General features: G+C 30.1%; 3 protein-coding genes across 3 annotated transcripts; 1 reads left to right on the forward strand and 2 right to left on the reverse strand.

Annotated features, from left to right (window-relative positions):
• Window positions 1-289: 289 nt before the first annotated feature.
• omd (integrator complex subunit 5 omd) lies at window positions 290-4,577 on the forward strand. The gene is made up of 11 exons (XM_011496465.1): window positions 290-648; window positions 858-987; window positions 1,097-1,515; window positions 1,588-1,723; window positions 1,810-2,476; window positions 2,569-2,816; window positions 2,900-3,105; window positions 3,187-3,333; window positions 3,394-3,534; window positions 3,621-3,881; window positions 3,955-4,577. The coding sequence occupies exons 1-11, from the start codon at window positions 427-429 to the stop codon at window positions 4,180-4,182; spliced, it is 2,805 nt and encodes a 934-aa protein (XP_011494767.1). The 5' UTR covers window positions 290-426; the 3' UTR covers window positions 4,183-4,577.
• Window positions 4,578-5,573: 996 nt separating this feature from the next.
• Sec61alpha (SEC61 translocon subunit alpha) lies at window positions 5,574-8,157 on the reverse strand. The gene is made up of 7 exons (XM_011496466.1): window positions 7,851-8,157; window positions 7,654-7,721; window positions 7,334-7,399; window positions 7,046-7,256; window positions 6,559-6,983; window positions 5,981-6,370; window positions 5,574-5,906 (listed from the first exon to the last, which is right to left on the reverse strand). Exons 1-7 carry the CDS (start codon window positions 7,855-7,857, stop codon window positions 5,643-5,645), a joined length of 1,431 nt encoding a protein of 476 aa, XP_011494768.1. The 5' UTR covers window positions 7,858-8,157; the 3' UTR covers window positions 5,574-5,642.
• Window positions 8,158-9,013: 856 nt separating this feature from the next.
• LOC105359779 (protein MANBAL) lies at window positions 9,014-9,581 on the reverse strand. Its single transcript, XM_011496467.1, has 2 exons — window positions 9,411-9,581; window positions 9,014-9,149 (listed from the first exon to the last, which is right to left on the reverse strand). Exons 1-2 carry the CDS (start codon window positions 9,579-9,581, stop codon window positions 9,051-9,053), a joined length of 270 nt encoding a protein of 89 aa, XP_011494769.1. The 3' UTR covers window positions 9,014-9,050.
• Between the last annotated feature and the right edge of the window lie 1,832 nt (window positions 9,582-11,413).

Here is an 11,413-nt window from a genome sequence, read left to right on the forward strand (position 1 = left end):
CGTTAAAAGAATATATAGAAACTATACTCCTCCATGCGCTGTCAGAAGCTTTATAACACTCATATATACGTACTTTGATGCAACAAAAACTACAATATTTTATGGTACAGGTGCATTGTATTTTGGCAATTGCAAATTATAAGGAAAGCTCGCTGCTTACGTTGTCAAAACTTTTTAATCTCTTGCGAATTGTACAGATTGGCTCATTGAGATTGTAAAGCGCCCTCGGGTGGTCGGATAATCAACAAATCGGCATTGTATAAATACCAAATCAAGTAGCAACTCGCAAGCGGTTTTGCAGGTGTGAGTTTTCATCGGCAGCAAATAGCAGATATAAGATTTTTATTTGCGCATTAATTTAAATTTACCAATTATTGGTTATTGGACATTATCAAGCATCCGTCCTTATGCTCACTCTTAAACAAAATGCCGCATTTGACGGATTCCCTGCCACCGCAGGACATTATGGTGGAGGTTAGGAAATTCATCTCCGGTACTGCGAGATCGTCACAAAGTTCAAACACCCTGGAATTGACAAGAACGGCTCTGAATCTTTTGAAAAATGTGCCCGCCACAAGGGAAGCCGTACTCGAGTATTTTTGCTCTGTCTTTTTTGTCGCCGTTACGAAGTACATGCGACAAATTGAGGTTGGTCGTGATTGTTTACATTCACAATTTTAATATAAATCGAATGAATGTGTAAACGATAAAATTTCAACATTAAAAATAGAATTAATAGTGCTTTAACTTTTATTATTAAATTCAAATTAATATTATTTTCTACAATGATGAAAGTTTAATAATTTTTACCCTTCCAAACTGTCAATCGTATTAATTAAATTATTTATTTGGCATAGACAAGGCAGAATTTACCAATTAGCGAGGAAAATATTATTGCTGAAATACATGTAGTTTTAAGTAGTTTTATTAATGGAAATCCAGAGGCATGGGCGCCTATCATATCAGCTTGGTCTCTCGATCTTCTTGGTAAATTATCATTAGAAATATTAAATATTTATCGTCATGTGTATCATTGACATGACCAAATTTGAAGAATTTTATAAGTTTGAAGTGCTTTATAAGATTTTCATTTCAGGAAAATTATCATCTGATTATTCTAAACGTATTAATTTGTCTGGAAATGTGGGAATCAATGACTCTCTTCAACAATGGATGTCTTGTAGAGCTACTAGAATCCTAATAGATATTACGGAACAATGTTTACAATGTCTCATGCATGCAGATACAGAATCTTGTATAAAAGCGTTACTGGATACTAGCGTATTACATAGTCCGCATTTTGATTGGGTCGTTGCTTATGTAGGTAGCTGTTTTCCAAATGTAGTTATAACTAGGGTACTCTCGTGTGGTTTGAAAGATTTTTATGCAATGGGATGCAACGACTTTAAAGATAAAAAAATTGATCCAAAGTTAAACTCTGTTGTTGGAATTTTGAGTCATTTAACGGGTAGTCATTTGTATTACATCAGAACCGCTTTGTTGGATTTATTTATGGTAATTAATATTGTCTTAATTATACTTTTTCATATATAACATGTAAATATTAATGAATATTGTATTCTACAGTGGAGTTTAGATGAAAATATCAGTGTTAATGAAGATACAAAAATACAAAGGTTAGCGACTGTTCCATTTTTATTAAATTTAGCATCACTTTCGCCAATGTTATTAAAAGCTATTACCAGGGATATATCACAAATATGTAAGATTAATAAAATTTATTATAACTTTAATTTAAAAGTTAAAATACTTAAATTTGCTTTTAATATTAACTAAATTATCTTTTAGTGAGACCAGATGTAATACCAAGGTTAGCTTTATTTTCCACAGATTGGATTAGATACTTCAATGACGATGCTAAAAATTTAATAAGTATCGCAGTGCATTTAGCATTAGGATGTGATCAGGGTGCACTTCAAATTATAAATATTTTACTAGATACGAGTCTAAATCCAAGTAATGTAGGCTATCATAGTGTAAATGCTGCTCAAAATGTAAAAACTATTTGTCGTGAAATACTTGAACTAATTTTAGAAGAAATTGAGCTTACAATTAGAACAGATAACTCTAAATCGAATAACATACCTTTACTAGCGTCGATTAATCAAGATTTGCCTTCTGTCATACCGCTTCTATTGAATTCTCAACCACTAAAAATTAAAACCGCTGTGAGACTGTTATCTCTTCTTGGCACTCAAAATCCTAATGTTTTAATATCAGCAGCAACGTACGTTCTACAGAAAGCTCAAACGACTTTTCATCTAGCTGTATTAGTCCGGCTTATTACAGATAATGCCAACTTTTTTTCAAAAAAATATAAAACTGAAAATACACTATCAGATAATGGCTATTTTACGCAAGTAGTGGAACAAGCTATAAGAGAAGTGCAATACTCTAATATAGCAGATGATCTTGCTACGCGACAACTTTTTCAAAATTTAACTATATTATTAAAGTAAAATCGTTACAATAATTTCATAAATGTTAATATTATAGCGACAATATATATATATACATATATATATAATTATAATTATAAATTTTTAGATGGGAAAATTCTGGAAGAATACCTAGTTTAAAATCTAATTTTATAAGTCGCGCTGTAAAAGTTAATTTGTTACAAATGACAATGTATCTTATGAAAACGAATAATGTCGATTTTGCAAGTGATATTGCTGAAATGTTGGATTGTCTCAATCCACCAAATAACAATAATTTTCCAGCAAATGTTGAACTTATATTAAGATTAACTAGAGCTATAATACGTTTTTTTTTTATTTGTATAGCAGAAAATGGTAATATTAACATAGTGATTATATTGTATTATATTCTAATCAATTTGTGAGAATACAATTTAAAGCTAATTTATCTATTTTAGATATTGTAAAGAAAGAACGTGGAGCGAAAATAGTATGCCGATTTCTTCGAGGTCTAACCACATATTCTCAATACGCTAGAGTTCTTGCACTTAGGGAAATTTTAGAAATTACAATATTTGGAGACCCTGCTAAATATTTCGAGGCTAAAGAAAAATTCAAATTTAATATAATAAAATCATTTCTTTTGCAACAAAATCACAAACAAGTAATTATTGTATCTTAAGAAATAAAATATTTATAATATATATATATATCACTTTAAATTATAAAATCGCTTATTACTTAGGGTACTGGGGCTATTTTAGCACAGAGACATTCGTCTGTCTTTCATGCTGGAATAATTGGTCAAGGTCCAAGAAAACCTCCTCCCGATAACAATGTAGATAAGGAAATAGTAAAATTAAACAATACATTATTAATGGATGTAATAAAGGTAATTGAATAATAGCTTATTTTAAAATACAATAATTATTTATAAAATATTTGTTAACAGGCTTGTTGTAGTAATCGTGATTTTTCCCAATATCCAGTGGATACCGATGCTTTAACTTTAGTAAGTTTATTGTTAGTAGAATTAATATCACCAGATGTAATGTACAACGGACTACCTTGGCCAGATGAAGAATTTACTAAAGTAAGATTAATTTTAACAGTAACTTTCCTTGCCGCCGCTTTCATTTAATTAACTTACATTGTATATTACTGTTTAAAAAATTGCAGGTGACTGTCGAAAGAGACTTACAAATTCGTCGATCGTTTAAAGATGCACCTGTCTTGTGGACACTACTGCAATTAACAGCATGGTACAGGCCAGCTTTGGCTTATTGTTCCGTACTTTTAAGAGCTATTGTTGCTACAGTTTTAGCTAATTGGAGTAACAACACAGGTATAATGATAACAAACGTCATGGCTCTTGGACAATTGCTTCCTCCGCCACTTACTAGTATAGCCGATATTCTTCCAGTTCTTGAACCGCATCAAGTTTGTTTTAACAGTACTAATCTTATTGTATTTCGTTAACAAATATTCAACAATAATTTTACTTATATTTTAGATTATTACGGTGATGCGCGAATGCGTGTGGATGTACATGCATGAAAATATTCCATCACCAATGTTATTCACTCGAGCAGAAGGTGCCACTATAGCATGGCGCGATACAGACACTTCCAGTCCAAATATACGATTTACAGAAACTTTGAGACTCTTATTACTGGCTAATATTCATATCTTAGGTTCCCTATATGCTACACTATTTTTCAACGAACATAAATATATCTAAACAATACAAGATGTTTCAATGAAAATTGAAATTAAAGTATTTTGTAGATATATATTTTTATTTGTATTTTTCTTTTTTTCATAAAAAGAAAGTCAGAAAATGATGGTAATACCAAAGAGTTGAGGAAAAAAATCAATTCTAAAATTTGTAAATATGTTTTATACAATGTTATATTTCCAAGCTTAAAACATTGGATAAACTCACAATCTATAAACACCCACAGAATCATACAAAATTTAATTTACACGTTGCACTAAAAATTTTAATAAAAAATTACAATTTGACGATAATTATTAATTTATTTGTGACCTAAATCATTTTATGATCATCGACTTTGAATATTAAATTATTAAAGCTAGTTTGGTCCTCGGTATAAACATTATATTACTTACATTTCCCAAGTTTTGTTCTTCCTTTGTTAATATTTTAAAGAAGAAACTAATAATAATCTCATTACAACTTGAAAAAATATTTCTTTAAGATTTTAATATCTATTAAACATTCAAAAGAAAATACATAAACATTCCTTGGATGTAATAAAACATACGTAAATCTTGCACTAATTTAAATAAACGAATATTTTATTATATTATCTCTTACTATCTCATTAAATAGGCATAATATCAAATAAATAATTTATGAGACAAACCATAACGTATCAAACTATAAAACTACACTTCCAATGCAAAGAAATACAACGAAGTACATTCTTAAATAATAACTAATATTATACATACATATAAATCTTAATTTATCTGATATTAAACATTAAAAATTATTTAAGAATGATATTTCATACAATGAATGGTTACTGTCAATGATTGTAGAATTTACCCTAGGTGGGTGGTTCGTCCTGTTAAATAATGCAATATGAATAACATTTAAACTATTTATGATAAACATCACGCTTTGTTCATTTTATTAAGTTTTCAACACTACTTATATTTTAATAAGCATTCAAAATCTCAGAAGTACTGTTGAAAACTTTCACATAGTATTTTAAGTCTTTCTAAATTTTTGTTCAAATCCTGCATTTATTCAGTTAAGATGATATCCACTTAGATAACATTTGTAAAATTTTAATATATATGTATAATTTATTATTGAAAAATAAACTTTATTACATCTTTAAACACACTATATAATTAAGTAAAATATCTAATTAGATATCATAGTAGCATCTACATATATGAACATTCATTCTACTTTAACCATACTATTCTGTTTATAAATAGTTGACTGTAAAGATAATAAAAAATGTAGAATATTTCAAAAATCGAAAGTATCAAACAATCGATTTATACGTATTTCATATTGCACCTATGAACATTTTGAATTTTTTCCATGTATTTTTATAAACAACTTCACACAATACATGTCAAGAGTACTCTCTCTTAATAAATTAAATTTTCAGTTCACGATGCTTTTTCACTTTCTGTGAATTTTATAAAATTAAGTCATTAAAAGAGTAATGTACTCATACCACCCATTTCACTTTGTTCTTTGATAAAAATTTCAAAGTATTGATATATAATTGTAACGGCAAGTAGAATACCAGTTCCAGAACCAATTGCACCTAAGAAATCTGCCAGTACCGAAAGAGCGCCAATGCAAAGACCACCAAATGCCGCTGCAGTTGGGATGTAGCGATTTAATTCGTGAATCAGAGACTTTTCTCTATGACCTTGCATTACCATTTGAGAATCCTTTAATTGCTTTGCAACCTTCAAATTGAATTAAACGTCCGGGTTGAAACGTGTAATTTTACTTTTGAATAAAATATTATATGAATACATACATCTTTAGCGGAGCTTCCGGAGATTTCAATCCAACTTTTTGAGAAGAATGCGCAGGATCCCAACATGAAAAGAATGTAGAGAACAGCGTGTACAGGATCCTGTACAATGTGCCCTACGGATTCAGGTGGGGAGAGATAATAGCATAGTCCACCGACGGGATAAGATCGAGCAGGGCCACCGCCACCAACATCCGACCAGACTCCAAGCAGGTTGACAATAATGTTACCATGAAATTTCACGGCCAACATTTGAGAAATGACGTACAAGTTAGAGACCAGCGCAGATTGCAGGATAATTGGAATGTTGCTCGTGTAAAAAAGTTTAATGGGATAGCTACTTTGTTGACCACGATACCTCGCTGACTTAATTGGTAAATCCACTCTGAATCCCTGAAAATTATAAAAATAATTTTTTCAATCATATTGTCATAAGTCGAAACGAAAGTTCCATGTTACAATTGTCCGGTAGAGCGTGTAAAGTAGGAAGTATTTTTTCAATTTTCTTTTGACACTACACAATATTAATTACAAGATTATAAAATTATTCGATTAAAACTGATTAGTGAATGTATATTTACCTGGAAATATATCACAATGGCAAATACCAAGATCGTGGCTAATAAATTCATTAAGTTTGGAAGATTTTGCCTATAAAATGCCTCCCGCAAAGCCCTAACTTTGTCTTGTCTCGTTGCTAAAAGATGAAACAAGGCAATGACTGCGCCCTCAAATTCCGTACCACGGCCTGTATTAACAGTAGTTGGAGAAAATGCTTTCCAAACAATAGTCTCGCAAATATTGGTAGCGATGAAAAGAGAAATACCACTTCCCAAACCATAGCCTTTTTGCAATAATTCATCCAATAGCAAGACAATCAGTCCTGCTACAAACAGTTGGATGATGATCAAGAGACATACTCCAGCTCCAATTTCAGCTGGGTCGCCATACATTCCTGTCATTACGTAGACAATTGCCTGTCCGACTGTGATGACCATTCCAAATACTAAGAAAGACAAGTTTTCCATAAAAATTCAATTAAAATTTCAATTGATTTTATTAACTTACATTTTTGAGCTCCATTAAATAGCGCCCTATCCTTTGCAGTATCACCGACTTCAATAATTTTAGCACCAGCTAATAATTGCATAATTAAACCAGATGTAACGATTGGTGAAATTCCTAGTTCCATTAACGTTCCCCTGTTGGAAGCCAAAATTACACGAATCCAATAAAAGGGATCTGCACTATCCGATGACATGATTCCAAACAATGGAATCTGTGTAAACAAATTTATAGTTGTTTTAAAACATTACGAAAAAATATGATAAAATATTCTATACATTTATTACTTACCTGGCAGCAGACCAAAAAGATAAAAAGAGTAATCGCTGTCCATAATACCTTCTCTCTAAATTGTATCTGAAGGAAAAAGAAAATATATTTATATATAATTTTTCATTATTATTAATTGTCTACCATCTGTCAGAATCGTCTAATATACACAAAAGCAATAATAGTCAATTAATATAAACATATCAAGTCATATGGCTAAAAGTAACTTGAAAGATTGATTGAGCGCACGAAATACGGTACTTCAAACAATACTATTCACTGTATGTAAGCAACGGTTAACCAAAGTTGCTCTTATCCAAAAATAGTAACGTGAAACTCACCTTCCGCTGGGGCTTTCCTATTTCCGGCAGAATACTACAGAATGGCTTGATCACCTCGAGGAATTTAACTGAAAATGAAAAAAATATCCATTCAAGAAGTAGCAATATGTTGAGACCTGTCACGCCAATATCTCATGGTTTTGTATCCCAGTGACCCACAAAATCTCATAAAATTTTTGAAAATATTATTTACTTACTACCCATTTTGTTGCTATTTGTCTGGCTTCCAAATTTGAGAATCTAATGCTGCAGGTGTCCGAGATCTTTCGGACTTCAAAATACGTGAACCCTATCTTCGCGTGAGCGAGAGTAAACCGCAAGGAAAAGCACATACGACTTCACTTCTTTAATGCGGCTCTGCGAATGCAGGAACACGTACATATTAATCGGAGGCGCCGAGTCACGTGATCTGATGACGTTGACCGCCCAAAGTAAGCAGAATAGCCATTGACTACTGTCCGATACATTCCTACCACTACACACTACATTCATTGAGCGCCTGCACACTTTATAGTTATTGCCTACGCCTATTTAAAAACGTATTATAATCATAACCGAATTTTTGTATTTTAAATTATTATACGAGATTTTTTTATACTTATGCTCATGTAAATATAAAGATTCAAATCATAAAACCAATGGCAATTTTATACATTAATTAAATTAGGGTAATAAAACCAAGATATTTAATATTAAAAAAGAATAAAATTACTTTATGCAAATCATTAAGTCTTAAAATTTGATATAGTATATTTATACTATTTCAACTAAAAACAACCTTTTTTCTAATTTTGTACATTAAATCAAATAAATTTTATTTCAAAATTAAATATGTAAGCATGTATTATGAATTTTCATAAGCTAAATTATAATTAATAATTGTAAAATGTAGCGTAAAGAAGAAGAAAATTTAAAAACATAAGCATTAAATTTTCATATTTTAAATATGCTTACAAAACACATCTTTAAGTTAGCTATTTTCTTATATATCAACCAAAACTTAGTATAGAAAGATCATTACAAATTTCAAAATATTTTTGACTAATTCAATCAGGATTGTATATCCGCGAGGTATTAATAGTTTTTATTTATAAATAGAGAAAGTAGAATGAGTCAATGCTTTCTTTAATTATATATAATAAATAACAAAGTCCGAATTTTTTAAAATCTAATTAAAAAACTATATTAAAAAAAAGATACAAAAATGAGTATATTGCCTGTATAACATAAAAATATTGCAATTATTTTTGTATAGTATAAATTTATCTTTTCTATAATCACCAATTAAGTTCTTGTACAAAATATTGTAATAATCTCTTTAGATACAAATTATAAACAATTGATTATAAGAATACAAAGTTAGTCCTTTATTCATTTATTTTGCTTCGTTTTATTTGTTATCGTCTTTTCTTTTTTTCTTGCTTTCTTGGTCTATGTGGTCTTCTTGGGGTAACCTGAGGACTATTTTCGGAACACTCGATATCACTAGGATCATCCTACAATAATATAAAATACATAATAATAATTAATAATTAATAATTAATAATTTATATTAATATTAATATAAATTAAATAAACCATGTCAAAATATAATACATATTTTTGTGAAAATAATTTCATATAAATAAACTACATAATATACATTTATTAAATCTTAATAAAATCTTTAAGCAAATATCTTTTCAAACTCTTTTTAATGACAAATTTTTAATAGACTAAACTAAATTATAAAACTTTTAAACATATCTTATTAATACCTTCAATGCTGTTATACCGTCTGAAGATCTCCCATGATAAACTACTATTGCTAATAGACAAGCAACTTGGAATACTGCTCCAATATATAATCCATATCTAATAAGTAATTCAAAAAAACTTTCTTCTGGTGGTAATAACAATCTTTTCAGTTGAGGATCATAATCAGCCATGCCTAAAAAATTAAATTAATATAAATAATTCTTTTAAAATATATTATCTCAGATGGGATAAAATTTAATTTATCTTATTATCTTTATTAAATAATACATTAAAAATAAAATATTTTTATTAATATTGATCAAAATTATTTCTGATAAACTAATTAAACAAACCCCATTTTCTTTTCTTTTATCTATAAAGTCAATTATTATCAATTAGATTTTAGTAATTATTTTAAACTATAAATTTATTCATTCAAATTAATATTCTATTTCACTTCAAATATTCACAATGCTAGATTCCAATTATTTAAAAAAATTATTTTTACTTTTAAAAAATTAACAAAAATATTTATTTAAGAATTGAATTGTTTAAATAGTTTATTTTAACTACCTAAAATTAATTTAAAAATATTTTCATAAAGATAATAATTACTTGAATACGATAATTGAAAGTTTTGAACGATAGTTGTTATGTTCATGATAATTCTATTTTTTCCTCACTGTGTATTTGAACAAATTTTAATTGTGGTAAATTCAGTATTCAGCAAGTTAAGAACTATTGTTGAATTGTTTATCTAATACTGTAAATTAATGCCAACTTACTGAATGTTGATTAAAATCTTTTCTAATTATTTAAGCACAATTAGTTGAAAGTCAAATTCTGAATTAGTATTTCATTTAATGGCATTTTGAAATGAAATTTTAAACAAATTGTTGGTCAAGTTTTTCACGAATTCGAACGACAAAATCAGCATATTCATGAAGCAATTATAAGTTCACTCGTCCAATAAATATTTATTTGAATTCGAATTGTACAGCAAGTACTATTCCATACCTCTTCAAGGCATGTTGTAGATATGTGTATACATTTAAAAATCAATAATCCTTAGGGAGTCGATTGCAAGCTAGACTGACTCCATTTTGTACAACATTTGCGCCGTGCGAGGTCTGCCAACTAACGTCAATCTCCGAATGCAGATTTTTAACAGATTCTTCCCTTTTGATCGTCCAAACATCGAGACTGATCCGCAAAAATCCATTTGCTAAATAAGCTCTAGGAGATACTGATTCTTATGACTCGTGAGCTCAGTCGCAGAGTTAACGCTCGTATTTGGCCGACAGCGCAATATACGAACCTCTCGGAATTTCGTAAATGAGGTGATAATCTAACTTTGTCGCCCCTTCACGTTAACGTACACTCCATTCAGTCATTTTACCGTTCTCATGTTGGCAAGGAATTCTCAGACGAGAATTGCGTGTTCAAGAAACTCGTCGCTAGGCGGCGCTTACGCACACAAAACGCTGCAGGCGACCTCTGATATCGCGAATTAGAATTTCATATTCATAATTCCATACTCTTCCACTTAATTTTATTAGTCGAGAATGACAAAATAATGGCAAAAATTTAGCGAATAACCATCAGTTTGTTGATTACTTTAACAAATTAGATTTTTATGTAAGATCCTGAGTATCATAATCACTTGGAATATAAAATTTGGAATTGGCGGGGCGCCGACAGCGCCGGAAATCATCTGGCTTGCTGGCTTTTGTTGCTTGGGAGTCCGTGGACGTGAACCTTTGTTTTGTCCGAGAAGTATGGCTGCCATCTTAACTCTCCAATGGATGTTTTCCAAAGAGTTCGCGGATTCTTGTGTTTATTACGGGATTTAATAACGTAATTTGAAGGAAGAGGTCGGAACAAAGCCTGTCGTGATGTAACACATGCTATCGCGTAGTTAATTCAAGCTGCCCTGCTGTCCGTTTGACGAGAAGATGCTTGTGTTTACATCCGAGTTCTCATCGAGCTTCTGTATTTCTGTCATATTAAGGTAAGCGACGCT

This window comes from Ceratosolen solmsi, unplaced genomic scaffold, assembly GCF_000503995.2.
Source record: "Ceratosolen solmsi marchali unplaced genomic scaffold, CerSol_1.0 scaffold29, whole genome shotgun sequence".
In the NCBI taxonomy this organism is placed as follows: domain Eukaryota; kingdom Metazoa; phylum Arthropoda; class Insecta; order Hymenoptera; family Agaonidae; genus Ceratosolen; species Ceratosolen solmsi.

Coding starts and splice junctions, on each gene's coding strand:
- Sec61alpha (XM_011496466.1), bottom strand. Junction 6,984..7,045: donor ATTTAATGGAGCTCAAAAAT/GTAAGTTAATAA, acceptor TGTCTTTCTTAG/TATTTGGAATGGTCATCACA. Junction 5,907..5,980: donor CCGGAAGCTCCGCTAAAGAT/GTATGTATTCAT, acceptor TTCAATTTGAAG/GTTGCAAAGCAATTAAAGGA.
- LOC105359779 (XM_011496467.1), bottom strand. CDS start 9,581: ATGGCTGATTATGATCCTCAACTGAAAAGATTGTTATTACCACCAGAA. Junction 9,150..9,410: donor ACGGTATAACAGCATTGAAG/GTATTAATAAGA, acceptor ATATTATTGTAG/GATGATCCTAGTGATATCGA.
- omd (XM_011496465.1), top strand. CDS start 427: ATGCCGCATTTGACGGATTCCCTGCCACCGCAGGACATTATGGTGGAG. Junction 2,477..2,568: donor AATTTAACTATATTATTAAA/GTAAAATCGTTA, acceptor ATAAATTTTTAG/ATGGGAAAATTCTGGAAGAA. Junction 3,334..3,393: donor TATTAATGGATGTAATAAAG/GTAATTGAATAA, acceptor ATTTGTTAACAG/GCTTGTTGTAGTAATCGTGA.